Source organism: Pinus tabuliformis, chromosome J (assembly GCF_031772625.1).
Source record: "Pinus tabuliformis cultivar Carrire ecotype Pingquan chromosome J, CPIR1, whole genome shotgun sequence".
Classification (NCBI taxonomy): Eukaryota; Viridiplantae; Streptophyta; class Pinopsida; order Pinales; family Pinaceae; genus Pinus; species Pinus tabuliformis.
Window position 1 is genome coordinate 911,173,007 of NC_142295.1, and position 16,344 is coordinate 911,189,350.

General features: G+C 40.0%; 1 protein-coding gene across 1 annotated transcript in view; it reads left to right on the top strand.

Annotated features, from left to right (window-relative positions):
- Positions 1-16,344, top strand: part of LOC149229703 (ATP phosphoribosyltransferase 1, chloroplastic-like) — a 205,829-nt gene continuing 189,485 nt past the window's right edge. The window contains exon 1 of the mRNA XM_089378700.1: positions 1-541. Coding sequence (XP_089234826.1) covers positions 245-541 — 297 coding nt within the window. The 5' untranslated portion in view covers positions 1-244. The remainder of the gene's footprint in view (positions 542-16,344) is intronic.

A 16,344-nucleotide genomic window follows, 5' to 3' on the forward strand; every position in this document is an offset into this window, starting at 1 on the left:
ATGAATGAATGAATTTAAAAGTAAAAAATCAAAGGGAAGACACTTTGAATCTCAATGTTCTCGATAATGTTTCGCCACTTACCAAAAACGTGACACTTTGAATCCTTACCACGTAACAGTAAAGAAGACCAGAGGCTCATGTAGGGCATGTCACGTGGGTGAAGATCAAGAAGCAGATCTCCATTGTTGAGTTGAGAGGTTGGGAACAATTCATAGAAGACGGTTCAACTATCGGGACTCTGTAATGTCGATCAAAGCGGCGGCTTCGCCACAACATCAACTGCTTCCTTCCCCGAGCACTTGCTCGAATGTATCGGTCCCAATCTTGCTCAAGTCCTCGTCTGTGTTTCACGGCAAACGCAGAGGTTTCAGGTTCAATTCTCTGCGATGTCAATCCTTGCAATCCACGGCTGTTTCGAAGGACCTCTCGACGCAGGCGGGGAACGGATTCCTAGAGCCGAATGCTGTTGAGCGCAATGTGGTTCGTCTGGGGTTGCCGAGCAAGGGTCGAATGGCCACCGATACACTTGATCTACTCAAGGTATTTACATATTTGTTTTCTTTTCCTGTTCTTTGTAGAGATGGTCGATAAATTAGGGCCTTTTGATTACATTGTTAGATTGATGTATTAACAGTATTTGCAAAATCCAGGTAATAAGAAATAGTTTATTGCCAGGAACACAACTTTATGCTGAATATTGTCCATTCATTAGTTTTGTCCCAGCGGCGTATATACACATTTCTCTATGTTTTCCAGCTTACACGAGGGATCCTTGTTCGGCTTTCTAGTTGATATATGCTTCATTTTTTAACTCTGTTTTGCTACACACATGTATACATTTATGACTTTTGTGGTTCATATCCATTTTTCGGTATCAGAGCAGAGGATCCGATCTCATGCCTCGCCTACATGCATATCACGAGCACTCTCGGTTTGCCATTATGGCACCAAGAGCGAGCTCTATTTTGTCATTATGGTGGTTCGGGGCCCATCTGTGTGGGCTCTGTGGCAGATTTCACTGCGGTTCAGTCTCTTTTGTAGGGCTGAACAAATTTATAAATAATTCAGTAACGAGACATTACAACTTTTCAGTATCGGCCTTCTATGAATGAAATAGATTGCAGCGAGCGGCAGTAAACGAAATGCGTGCAAGAAGGGTGAAATAGCCAACTAATATAAACGCACTGAGCTCTTGGTATGCCCGCACAACTTCTCATCTGTGCAAAGTGCAAACTGATCAGAATCACTATCTGCAATATACTAATACTGGAGTAGCTTTTAACAAATAGTCCGTGTTCACAAAGTTGTGTTGTAGACAGTGGGACCAGTTTGGAGTGTGGACCTTTCAAGCTGTAGAGAGGCAGTAATAAGTACGGGAGTTACATTTAAGTCCCAAGTCTAACCAGGTCAAAGTTACTGCATTATATCCTTCCAATCCCGAAACATAAAATTTCAAAAATCTAAAGTTCAAATGCCTTATCCTGAATTGGATCACTAACCCATATTAGTTACTTTATACATTGAGGTTAACAAGATGAGTGATGATACAAAGGATCAAATGATCCATATGTTCATGACGACAATACTCAGTGAATTTGCTCAGGACTTTCAAAACCATATTGTGACCCATCTGAATGTTCCAAAACCTTGTCTTTGTTGGAATAAGGTGGTTATGCTGCATGTAGTATTGTAAGAAAGTGCCCATTTTGAAGGGAGAGTTGCACAGGGCAGTTGTTCATTCGGTTGGCTATTTGTGTAGAATAGGTACTTTTGCAAGGAAATCATCCATTCGGTGAGTATTAACGTTAAGTAGGTGGGTAAGCTATTTTTTTTGTTTGCTAGTAAAATATCATTCATACCGACGTAAATGCAAAGAGTCCACAGTTCTAAAAATGGGTTCCCTCATAATCAAAATTAGGAATGGGATGAAACAAAACTAAAGTAAATGTCTTAATTAAGTTTAAGATGAAAAATTACTTTTGATCAAACAAGGCCATTGAAAAAACTACGAGAGTAAAGAATCGAAGATTATCCTCCTTCCTTTTGTTAGAATTCCTGCAAATCTAGCATTAGACACTTGATTCTTAGTAGATTAATGATCTACTGATTAAATAAAAAACTAGGTTCATTAAGACAAAAATTCAACGGAAGCAAAATTTACCAATCTCAATACGAAATATGACACAATAGATTCTACCCAATCAGAGTTCTTTATTAAATTCTTTAGAACTTACTTGGGCATCCTTCTTCGGGAAATGGCCCCACTGAGGAAATACATACAACATTGGATCTGATCTAGCTGATCAAACCATCCTTGGCTGATCTAGATCTCTTTGCTGCCCCCTTCTTCGGGCCTAACACGCTCATTGAGATGCCTCTCTCAATCTTGTTCGAAATTTCCCTAAATTGCAACAACTGGAGTTTATTCTTTTAACTGATTAGCAGTTTATTTGTTTCATGATAGATAACAAATAAGTCACACTACAATTCTTCACAATAAAAATACGATGCAGAAGTCAAAATCAGGAACTGAGAAATAGATGCATACACATAAAAAATTGACACAATTATTTTGGACTAAAAGTCCCAAGGAAAACCCCGAAGGGACAACCGATACCGCAAATGAAGATTTTGTTTTATTATTATGCAACAAATTTTGAGAGTACAATAATCTGGATACCCAACTAGCAATCCTCCGACAAATATCTGGCCAAAATAATCTGGAGATCCCAGATCTCCTCTGCTAAACAAATCGACCTCCTTTTCCTGCTCAAACCCCACACTGGCTACTCGCACTGTAGCCTGGAATTTGCACTGTTGGCTTTGGGAAACTCCAACTGCCTGGAAATTGGCTCCAAGTGAGCTGTCGTGCCTCCCTCTGCCTTTGGAAGTGACTTGCTTTGCCTTCTAGAAGCTGATATGGCCTCCGACAACTGAATCCTCTCTCTTCCTGCAACTCACACTGGTGTTTCTGGCTATTCGCACTAGCTTTTGCGGCCCTTTTTGTAGATAATTCAACCTCATGTCTCCTCCAATCTGTCACTGGGGAAACATGAGAAAACTCTTTGGAATCCCGATCTCTGATTTTTTGCTTCTCCCTCTCTCCGATGCTCTCTCTCTGGCTCGAATCGTGCCCTCACTGAAGCTGTGAGATGGTAGCTCGATCCGCCAAGATAATTGATGCTTATGTGTCTCTCTCAATGTTGCGAACATCGACATTGGGAAAAAATCAACAAGGGTCTAGAAAACCAAAAAAATCGATAAAATATCGGTAAAAAATGGCAAACATTGGCAATATCAAGATATCCTCAAAATATTGGTGAAAATTGGCAAACATCGACAATGCCAAAAAATCGCAATTTCGAGATAAAATTGGGATGTTAACAAGATGTTCACAACACTGGTCTCTCTCCATCCCTTTGAGCAGCTCTTATAATCTCTCGTTGATACTTCAATGACCAAGATTAAATCTCCATCAACGACTAAGATCAGTTAGACTTTATCAATAGAAGTCTCTAGAGCAATCTCGAACATCCTTAATTAACTTTAACTAACCAACTTCCCTAAGTTAAACTTAGGAAATAATTTAATTATTGGCTAATTAATTTAATTAAGGTGTTTCAGAGCCATATCTCGCGAAACTATTTCTCGGTATTGGAGATCCAGTGTTCTTAGCCTCTTAGCACCATCTAAGACTAGAACACCTGTCCGATGCTACAACAAATCCATAAACTAATACTCCCTCTTAGCGAGGAAGGCGTTCTCTCCCCATCATCTCTCTGAACACGTTGTTGATGTCTGATATCTGTTTCACCTCATTTCTTCACATCTCACTTTGATTTGACTCCCTGTAACAGGAAATCACTGTGAAGAAGTCCACTGGCAAACACTGTTCATCAACTGCTACGCATGCTATGATCTATCTCACACTGCTACTGCCACTGCTCTGCTACTATTCATGTATTACAATTTGCTGCTTCAACTACTGCAATAGTGAGTTTGATCTTACCCGATCTCCCTTTGAAACAAAACTGGGAAATCTCTCCTGGATGGAAACTCCCTTATGGAGTTTCACTCAGGCTGGAACTGCACCTGCAATCCTGCAATTGGGCAATTTTCACTGCCTCCTTCAATCATATGAATTTCCTGCAACTGCAATTGGAAACTCGATCTCTATAGATCTACTGTGCCCCTGCAACTGTCTCTTGAGTCTCTGACTGTAACTAGCTTTGCACTATCTATTGAGTATTTGACTGCGCCCAACTGCCTTTGTGCCTCTCTAGAATCTGACTGCAACTAGCTCTGCATTGTCCCTCAAGATCTGACACTGATCTCCTGAGCCCATGTAGCAAAGGTAATGATCCATGTGAATAGTATGCTGCAACTATTGCTGCTCTTCCATGGACCCTGCCCGAATATGATAATCCTGAAACATCACGCTCTTGCTCCATCTGGAGGTATAACTGCTATCAATGCGAACTCCTCCACCCTAGAGGTCAACTCATCTATCTTTGCTGAAGCTGCCGTTTGCTCCTGCCCCTTCTTGTCCTTCTTTCTCTTGGGACACTAGGTGACGTAGTGACCAAATTCACTACATCCGAAACATTTGACCTTCGACAGGTCCTTTTTCTTCTTCTCGTCTCCTTTTGAGTTTTGTCCTTGACTGGGACCCTTCTTCGCCTTCCCTTTACCTGCAAGGGCTACATTCTCCTCTTCCTCCTTCTCCACTTCCGGTCCTTTGTTGTTGTTGCTCGTAGTGCCTTTTGTAAGGCTGAGCCTCGGCTCCTCCCGAGTGAAGTCACTGTTGGAAATTGTAACTAGGTTTAGTCTTCATAATGACCTTTTGTAAACATGACATTGTATATTTTGTATAAAGAAAGAAAAAGAAAAGAAATTTATTTTATTTAAAGCATGGGTTTCATGCTCAAGTCTATGTCAAAGGCATGTTCTTTGTGCTTATAGTTCTTTCTAGGTCAAAGAAGAATTTATGTCATGTATTATAGTCCCATTCAGACTCTTTGTAACAAAAGAAAATATTTATTTTGAGTGAAGAAAAGCCATTTATTCCTCTAAGACCAAGTCGGCCTAAAGGAGGGCTATTCGACCCCTCAAGAAGGCTATAAATAGAAGGAGCTCGACTCATTTGAGACACACACTCATCTCAAGTTCAATCTATAATACCGAAGAAGGAGAAAGAGCAAGACGGACGAAGAAAGGAAGAAGAAGTTGAAGTCTCTGGGGGATCATCTTTTTTCTGTCCATATGTGTGAAGCTGCAAGTTGCAGGAGGCCAAAATTTTGAAGTGAAGTTGCTTTGCCGAAATTCTAGATGTGAAGCTGCAAGATCAAAGTTTTGAAGCTGCCTTGAAGAAGTCTTGTTGTTGGGCTAACTTGGTGCTTGGAAGGATTTTGGGCTTTTGGTCTTTGGGTCTTGGAAGTCTCATTGTAAGAAGATTCTATAAGAAGATAAGCTTTCTTTCTGGGTTTTCCCCTTGAAGGGGTTTTGGCCTGGCTTGGAGCCTATATCTTGTGTACTTTGCCTCGTTGTGATCTTCAATATTTTGATAATTGCTTGATGAACAAGAAATAATAAGTAACAAAAAGCCAACTAATATCACAAGTAATTATTAAGTTAAGGAAAATCATTTATAGTCTACAAGTTTCTTGATTTTCCAACATGGTATCAGAGCTAAGGTGCAAGAAGGAGATTGGAGATCACATCCTAGTTGGCACTATGGCAAGGGTTATGAAGAAGGGTTTCAAGTTTCTTGGGAATCTCGCTATATCCATCAAGGGTTACATATTACAGATCATCTCCAAGCTAGCAAAAGAAGTGATGGATGGAAGTTTATTTTCTGCTTTATCTGGGACTTTCAAGGACGAGAATGTATGGGTTATTGATAGTGGTGCTTCTAGACATATGACAGGAGAATGCAGTCAACTCCAGACTTTGTCAAAAGGAACCTCCTCTCATTCAATCGAACTTGGAGACAAGAAGAGCTATCCAGTGAAAGGGATTGGATCTACTTCGTTGGAGCTCGAGTCTGGTGGAAGTATTCACCTCAACAACATTCTATATGTTCCAGGTTTGAAGAAAAACTTACTTTCTATTTCTTGTCTAGAGGATAAGGGTGATAGAATTGCTTTTGTTGATGGCAAGGTTTTGGTTTGGGGTAAGGACTCTAGTATTGATCATGCTAGGGTAATTGGGATTCGTGAGGGGACATTATATAGACTTTTTACACCTCTCTCTCAAGCCCTAGTTCACTTAGATGTGAACCCTTCTGAACTATGGCATAGAAGGTATGGACACCTTCATTACAAGATTTTTCCATTTCTAAATCAATTGGTCAATGGCATCCCCGAATTGAAGGAAGAACATAAAGGGACTTGTAAGGGTTGTGCTCTAGGCAATAACGTAAAGAAGCCATTTGCAAAAAGTGATACTGGATCTAAGGAAGTTTTAGATCTCATACACTCTGATGTATGTGTTCCCTTGGCAGTAAAATCTCTTGGTGGGCATCGATATTATGTGACCTTCATTGATGATTTCTCAAGGAAAACTTGATTGCACCTCCTCAAGAACAAAGTGTATTTTCCACGAAATTCTGATCCTGCTAGATGAACAATCTGAAAACAAGTTTACTTTTCACATAGACACAATTTCTCTACCAAATAACAACGAAATATAACATATATAATTTGCACAAATTCAAACAAGAAACAACACAATTTTCTAGGGAAGCCAATAGGGAAAAGCCCTCGCTTGCTAGAGAATTTTATTGAGGAAAACTGAGCAATAAATCTCTTACAAAGAACCTTGCTTCAATAGAGAATACAATTTGATCTCTCAGCCTTAGTCTAGGCTTGAAACAACCTGCAAGATGCTGAACTTCTTCCTCCTGCTATGTGCACTAGATGCTCCTAATTCCTAGCGCAAATCCCTAGGAAATAAGCCCTTATTTCCTAGCTCTAGCTGAGCTCCTAATAAATATGGATTTCTCCTATTTCTATGTGCACTTCCAAGAAGAAATGCTCTCCACAATAACTTGCACAAGAAACTCTTGGCTCGTTCCTCCACAAGCTCTCTTGCTCACAAACTCGTGCTCAAGAATGATAATAATGAGTGTGCTTTCGATCTCCTTATAAGCAATTTGATTTGGCTATTGTTAGTGAGTTTTCTAAATTAGGAGTTGAACTGGAAATTTTCTTGTTAATAAAAGTCAACACACTTAGTTAACTGGATCCTTCTAATTTTAGGAGGCTAACTCCACTTAAGCATTCAGTTCCCAATTTCACTCACACTAGATGACAAAGCATTCAGTTCCCAATTTAACTCACACTAGATGACAGATAACTCGGTGTTCCACAAACTCGCACTAGTCAGCCTGCTTTTTGAACTCGTCCTCATCATTGGAACTCGTTCATGATTAAGAAGATCACTAAATCGATTCCTTGAATTAAGGCACAAATCAAGGAATCCATTCCCTCTCTACTTTTCAACACAAAGATGAGGTATTTGAGAAGTTTCAAGAATTCAAGAATGAAGTGGAGAATCTGACTGAAAGAAAGATCAAGACTCCGAGGTCTGACAATGGTGGAGAATATACCTCCAAAGAATTGATAGCGTTTTGTAAGGAAGTAGGGATTAAGAGGGAGCTAATTGTTCCTTATAATCTTGAATAGAATGGCGTGGCTGAAAGGAAAGACAAAACAATTGAAGAATGTGTCAGAGCCATGCTTCATGATCAAGATCTCCCTCAATTCCTGTGGGAAGAAGCATGTGTAACAACTGTCTACTTGCAGAACCGAAGTCCTCTCAAGATTCTGAACAACATGACTTCGGAAGAAGCATTTACAAGAAAGAAGTCAAGTGTGGATCATCTTCGAATATTTGGGTGTCCTGTTTATATGCATATTCCAAGGGACAAAAGGAAGAAGTTTGTTAAATTTGGTAACTAGGGCCAAACTCCACCTTGGACAACTCATATGATGCAACTGATATTTTTATTGGATTCCTCTTTCTGAGAGGTGTAGGATTGATCTAAAGATCATCTCATTCTGACATGTACAAATGGAATTATGAATTTATTTTGTTTATGGACAAATTGTCAAGGTCGGCCAACAATCTAATGTAGGCTCAGAAGCCCAAAAGACACGTCTATTCATCCTCAATGTTGCATATAAATAGAAGGAGCATATACTTCATTTGGACACTCATCACTCACATGTCTCTCTCATCTGATTGGGTCGCACACATTTCTGGGCAGGCTCTCTCTCCACATGTGCGAAGGACAAGATTGCAATTTTTCGTTTTGGGCGTTGATTGAATTGCAGGAGGGTTTGACCAATGTTGACCGAGTTTGACTGTGTTTTTCTCGGGGAATTTTCTATTTGGGCAGGCCACATTTTTGGGCACAAAAATCGAGGCATTTAGAGTTGTTTGACTAGCGTTGACCGCAGGTTTGAGCTCTGCGTTGACCGAGTTTGACTGATATTTTCCAGACTGTTTTGGGCTGATTTGGATTGTTGTTGGAGGCCGAGTTGACTGGGTTTGACCAAGCTGATTTGGAGGAGAAATTTTGCTACATTGACCAACGTTGAATTTCTGGTTAGGGCTTCCTGTAGTCTATTTGACTGGACAAATTTTGACTTTGATTAGGCAAGTGAATTTTGTATATTGTACTCTCTCTCTGCTGAACTTTTGAAGAATAATAAGAAGAATTGATCAAAGGGTTTCCCCACATTGGGGTTTGTCCCTGGCATGCGCCACATCTTGTGTCCTCTTGTGTTGGCTTGTCTTCTACTGTTTTTATTTATGTTCTATTTGCATTTATTGTCATGTCAATGTGATTGCTAATCTGGAAATTGATATTGGGCTAATAAGAAAATTGAAGTAAATTGCTCTTAAGCATAGAACATACCATTGTTACCTAAAATTAACATGGTATCGGAGTTGAGGTGAAGACAAAGCCCAAGCAAGGGTGAGAAGAGCAATCACTGAGATCTATTGATCAAGGACAAGATTCAATGGCCTCCACATCCTACTCCAAATCTGATGACAAGCTTTATGATAAGTCTGATTATCATGCATGGAAGATGTGTCTTGATTTGACTTTAGAAGAGCAAGATGTTATGGACTATGTGCAGGGAAAGATTACTGAACCTCCTTCAAATGCACCGGCTGCCGCTAAGACAAAGGAAGATGTGTCTTGATTTGACTTTAGAAAAGCAAGATGTTATGGACTATGTGCAGGGAAAGATTATTGAACCTCCTTCAAATGCACCGACTGCCGCTAAGACAAAGTACAAGAAAGGTGAAGTCAAAGTCAAGAAGATCATCAGGGATTCTATTTATAAGCATTTAGTTGTTTACGTCTCCAATTTGAACACATCAAAGGAGATATATGACAGGTTGGTTGGCATGTTCAAAGCTAGCAATGCAAACCGAGTCCTCTTTCTCAAGAACAAGTTAAAGGACATAAAGAAGGGAAGAAATAAATATATTCAATTCTACTTTATGAGGATTACCGAGATAAAAAATGATCTACTTTCAGTAGGAGAAGTTATTGCTGATAGGGAGCTCACTCTCATTGCCCTTGGAGCACTCCCTCATGAATGGCACGTGTTCAACACTACTATCCTCAACAACGATAGGGTTGCAGGTTTTGAAGAATTGCTGACTAGATGTTCTCAAGAAGAGACAAGGATGATGGAAATGGACATGCCTTCAAATAGGAATGATCCTACTGCATTCTCCGCTCATGCTAAAAAGAAGAACAATGTAGGTTCAAAGAAGCAATGTCAAGGAAGACCAGGATTCAAAAATGGAAGGAAGGGAAGATGCTTCATTTGTAACAAGTTTGGCCACTATGCTAGGGAGTGTCCTAATAGAAGGGATACACCTCATGATGATGACAACCACAACAACAATTTCAGGGGCAACAACAATCAAAGGAATGGCAAATTCAACAATAAAGGAAAAAGGAATGCTCCTGCTACTCAACATGGAAATGGTCGACCTCCCAAAAGATCAAGAAACTCCAAGTATGATGAATCTAATGTTGTTGATAACAAGCAAAAATAATTTTATCTTATATCTGCCCTCTCTATTGCCTCTCTACTGGATACCTTGGGAAATTGGTTAATTGGTAGTGGTGCTTCAAGGCACTTCATTGGGTATAAGGAAGCTCTTTCAAATCTGATAGAAAAGGATACAAATTTGGAAATCATTCTTGGGGACAATGCCACCTATCTCGTGAAGGGAGTTGGGAATGCTACCCTACAATTGAATCAAGGTAACACCATTCATCTACAAGAAGTTCTATATGTACTTGATCTAAAGAAGAACCTGGTATCTATCTCGACGATGGAAGACAAAGGATTCAAGGTGGCATTCATTGATGGAAAGGCATGTGTTTGGAAAATGAATTTCAAAGATGCATTTACTCTTGGATTCAAGGTTGATAGCCTATATCAAGTTGGAGGAAGCCCATTGGGAGCTATGTCTTGCGACACATCTCTTCAATCCGAATTATGGCACCGGAGGTTTGCTCATCTACATTATAAGGCTCTACCCGATGTGAGGAAGATGGTGACAGGTATGCCCGAATTTAAAGTAGAACATGAAGGTGTTTGTTAGGGATGTGCCGAAGGAAAACATACAAGGGGACCATTCCCCTCAAGTGATAGCAAGACTACCGACATTTTGCAATTGGTTGTTAGGTCCCTATAATACTAATGACGCCCCCATTGCTATTGTAGTTGTATCCCTTGTTAATATTGTTGTGCCCCTATTATCCCCATATTGTTATTACTGTGCCCCATAGAATCCCTTTATTGTTATTTTTGTGCTTTTATATTATTATTGTTAGGTCGGCTTGGTTATATTGTGACTCCTTAGACTCCTATATATAGAAAGGAGGTTTTGTCATTTGTATAATCCAAGAATTGTTCATTTATGTAATGTAAAGGAGGTTGCCCCCTCGAAGAGGTTGAATTCTAAGGCGTTGATCTATCTTTTCTATCTTTTTGTGAGCTGGTTTCATAATATTTGGTATCAGAGGGTAATCTTTGTTCTAAAAAGTATTTAAGGCTATCATGATCCGTTTTTACCTTGAAGTGTCTTCCCATTAGGTAGGGTCGCCATTTCTTAAGTGCATGTAGTATTGCCAACATTTCCTTCTCATAAATAGCTTTGTGTAAATACTTTCCCTTGATTGGACGACTTTCAAAAGTAATGGGTCTTTCATCTTGCATTAAAACAGCACCAATTCCATTTCCTGAAGCATCACATTCCACAATAAAGGTTTTTGTGAAGTCTGGTGTAGCTAAGACCGGTGCTTGGCATATTGCCTCGTTAAGATGTTCGAAGGCCTTTGTTGCTTCTGGAGTCCATGAAAATGCATCTTTCTTCAATAATGTTGTTAGAGGTGGTGCTATTTTCCCATAATTCTTAACGAACTTGCGATAATACCCTATCAACCCGAGAAATCCTCGCAAATGCTTTATGGATGTGGGGATTTTCCATTCCTTAATGGCTTTAATTTTGCTAGGGTCTACCTTAACTCCTTCACGAGATACAATATGAACCAGATATTCCACCTCGTGTACTCCAAAGAAACATTTGGATCTTTCTGCATATAATTGTTTCTCCTCCAATAGTTGTAGCACCCTGTCAACATGTTCAACATGATCATTCCAAGGTATTTGAGACTCCCAAAGGTCTCCCTCCTATTTGTGATCACGATCATGCTATTCATTTGATTCCAGGAAGTATTCCTCCAAACATTAGGCCGTACAGATATCCCTATTCCCAAAATTGAACGTATGGTTGCAGAAATGCTAGAGGCTGGTATAATTCAACTTAGCCAAAGTTCTTTCTCTGCTCCAGTAGTATTGGTGCACAAGAAGGATGGATCATGGCGCATGTGTCCGGATTATAGGGAGCTCAACAAGCTCACTATTAAAGATAAGTTTCCCATTCCTGTCATTGACAAATTATTGGATGAATTGCATGGATCAATTTACTTCACCAAGGTCTATTACAACCTTTATCCATTCCAAGCCAACGTTGGGAGGAGGTTTCAATGGATTTTATCACAAGTTTACCCAAGTCTGAGGGAAAGAGTATCATCATGGTGGTAGTTGACATACTTACCAAGTATGCACACTTTTGTGCATTATCACATCCATTTAAAGCCAGTACAGTTTCTACTGCATTTATGGAAACAATTCAAAAGCTACATGGAAACCCAAAGATTGTTGTAAGTGACAGAGATCCCATTTTTACTGGAAATTTTTGGACATAATTATTTTCTTGTCTTGGTACTCAGTTAGCTCATAGCTCATCTTATCATCCTCAATCTGATGGGCAAATTGAGATAGTAAACAAATGTTTGGAAGGATATCTTCGTTGCTTTGTATTTGATAAACGAACACAATGGGTCAAATGGTTGCCTTTGGCTGAATGGTGGTATAACACTTCCTTCCATACTGCAACAAAAATGACCCCATTTATGGCACTTCATGGATATCAGCCACCATCCATCACATCATATTTAAGAGAAAATTCTAAGGTTCAAGCAGTGGAACATCACATCGAGCATCAACAACAAGTTCTCCAACTCTTAAAGGATAACCTTTTGTTGGCACATAATAGAATGAAACAACAAGCAGATCAACATCGTAGCGAAAGAAGTTTTGATGTAGGTGACTGGGTATTCCTACGGCTACAACCATATAAACAAATGTCCCTCAAGCAAGCTAAGAAGGATAACAAATTATCACCAAAGTATTATGGTCCGTACAAGGTGTTGCAAAAGATTGGTACTATGGCATACAAATTGGAGCTTCCTGCAGCTTCTCGAGTGCACCCAGTTTTCCATGTTTCATGCTTAAAGAAGGTTATAGGCGACAAGCTCCCAGTTCAAACAGTATTGCCAGAACTTGACGAGGAAGGAAAAATTATATTGGAACTGGAAGCAGTCATAGAAATAAGAACTCGACAACTACGAAATCAATCCATTTCGGAGTATCTCATCAAGTGGAAGAATTTATCCTCTGAAGATTCCACATGGGAGGATGAGAATTTTATACAGAAGCATCTAGAAATACTCAAGCGTTGAGGACAACACTTTTTTGAAGGAGAGGGGCATGTTAGGTCCCTATAATACTAATGATGCCCCCATTACTATTGTAGTTGTATCCCTTATTAATATTGTTGTGCCCCTATTGTCCCCATATTGTTATTACTGTGCCCCATAGAATCCCTCTATTGTTATTTTTGTGCCTTTATATTATTATTGTTAGGTCGGCTTGGTTATATTGTGACTCCTTAGACTCCTATATATAGAAAGGAGGTTTGTCATTTGTATAATCCAAGAATTGTTCATTTATGTAATGTAAAGGAGGTTGCTCTCTCGAAGACGCTGAATTCTAAGGCGTTGATCTATCTTTTCTATCTTTTTGTGAGCTGGTTTCATAACATTGGTTCATTTTGATCTATCTGGTATGATGCTCGTGACATCTTTGGGAGGATATATATAATTTTATATTATGCTATCTTTGTGGATGATTTCTCTCGCAAAACTTGGATATATTTCTTGAAGAAGAAGGGCAAAGTATTCTCATGGTTATGTTCTTTCAAAGCCTTGGTTGAAAATCAAACTGGGAAGAAGATCAAAATATTGAGGAACGATAATGGAACTGAATATGAATCAAATGAGTTCAATGACCATTGTAGAGAAGCTAGCATTAAGAGGGAGACTACTACCGCATATACTCCTGTGCAAAATGGTGTTGCTGAAAGGAAGAATTATTCTATTATAGAAGCCACTCGTGCCATGCTTCATGATCAAATCCTTCCAAAGTTCTTATGGGCTGAAGCTGCCAACACTGCTGTGTACGTTCAAAATAGATGCCCTCATCAAGCACTGAACCTCAGTAGCAGCAATAAGGAAGACCAACCTTGCCATCCGACAAAGGCCTCAACGCTTCCCCACATGTCAAACCAGGTGTGAGCTGGGTCATCCTCTGTCTTGATCCCACTCATCACGAAATAGGGTGTCCAATCAACCAACCAAATCCCTGGATCCCACAGCCAGAACAATTGCGGCATGGTCCTGACAACTATTGGCACCAACCTGTACCACGTCTCAAGTTTGGACGTGCAATCAATATATGGACTGCATACATCACGAACCAATTTGGTGCGTGCGAAACTGTGCTGTGCCGGCCATACCACACAGTGAAATTTGTCGTCCTGCCTCCTGAAAGCGCTCCCCAATATTGCCTGGAGTCTAAACATCCGCTTGCAAGTTGTTGAAAAATGTGTAACTAGGTTCGGTCTTCATAAGTATGAAATGTATTCTTGTAAATATAAAATGAAAAATAAATTATTATGATTATTGGAGCATGGGTTTCATGCTCAAGTTCTTTTATTTTAGAGGTCAAGCATCCATTGAGTGCTTCTAGGGTTTGTCCTAGCTATAAGAGTCATTGTCATATATTGAAGACCCTATGGGCACATTGTAAATTGTAAAGAAAAAATTATTTTGTCTTTAAAATGTCAAAATACCTCCAAGATCAAGTCGGCCTACATGAAGAGCCACGTCCACTCTTGAAAAACCTATATATAAGAGGAACTTGTCCTCCATTTGGATCACTCACTCTTTCATATCTTATGCGAAGAAGGAGAAGTCAAAGAAGGAAGTACGAAGAAGAGGAAGTCGAAGAAGTCGAAGTGTTTCTGGGCCTTATCTATTCTTCTGGGAAGATCGAAGTTAGGGTTTCTGCGCTGGATCTTCTGTGGTTCGATTTTGGAAGCAAAATAGAAGGGAAGACAAGCGAAGGTCTCTTAGGGCATCTTACTAGCCCTAGGACTCAAGTCAAGGCAAGCAAAGTCAAGAGGAAGGGTATTAGAAGGAGATCAAAGTCTCCTAGAGAAGCAACAACAACAGTTGCACAAGTTGTTGTGGAGCAGAATTTTGGATCTACTGGGAAGTCGAAGATATTACAGCAGAAGGCCGTGGTAGACTTGATCTTGGAGGGTATTTGTCTGAGTCTAAGTCATGGTATTTGTCAATTGAAAGATCTGTTGAAGTTTCTAAGTTTACTTAGTTTAGAAACCCTTCATGCAATTTTTCTGATTTATTCCTATCTACTTGTTATTTTCTTTAACAAGTTATTTACAAAGTAAATACTGAAAATAAACACCAGTGCATGCTCAACATATTATAGATCAACAACTAAAAGAAACAAGAACAAACACATCACATGACACCATTATTTTTGGACCAATGTCCTCGGAAAAACCCAATGTGGGAAAACCGGTGCAGCAATCTGAGGGTTTTCTTATTAAGCAATATCAGAGTACAATCTGGGTGCCGAAACTGGCCTACCGAACAGAGAATTTCCTTGGCAGTAATACCTCTCAGTTTTTGACAAATCTACTGGCTGAAACCCCGGATAATCCTTCTGGCAGCTACTTAGCACCAATCTGCCCTAGAAACCCCAACGTTTTCCCAATCTGGACTGCATCAGCCTCTCCTAGCCCAACGCTGGCATTGCGTCAGCACTAGGAGGCCCTGCGTCAACTCTTTGAGCCTCAACGTCAGCTACGCTGGCCCCTCTGGTGCTCTGCTCAACACTTAGCTACCTCTGCGTGGCCCTGCGTGAGCACTGGCTGCTCCTGCGTCTCTCTCTTTGGCTGCTCTATTGCTATCCCGACACTATCTCTGCCTCTCTGTCTCTCTGTACTCAATGCTCCTCAACTGCTCTCCCGATCACTAATTCTATCTCTCTTAGCAAACCCCGCTCTAGGGAATAGAATGACTGATCACTCTGGTGTATTCTCCAAGTGACCCTCAAGCCTCCTCTTATACTTTTCCTATTGACTTCTCAACGACTGAGATTAAGTCCCTAATCAACGGTTAAGATTAGATTTGGCTTGATCCATGTCTTTTGGACCATTCTAACACAGATTCATATTAATAAACATTAATATTTTATTTTCCCTAAATTTAGACTTAGGGATTCCATTAAAAATATTAATTATTTTAATATCTCCTGATCTGTTTAGAATCTGCCCAAACCTTTTCTGGGTATTGGAGATCTCATGTGTCCCAACCTCTCCACCCAATTTCGTGGCTAGAGCATATTTGATGCTACCCCAAACCAACACTCCCTCTTAGCGAGGACTGTGCTCTAGCAATACTCCTTACTGAGTATTACTCTGATCATCCGGCATCGGTACCTGTGCTAATGCTAGGCCTTCCTGCCCAACATCCTCTGCATTGCTGCCCATGGTTCTACCACTGCCATTGTTGCATCTGTACAACAACT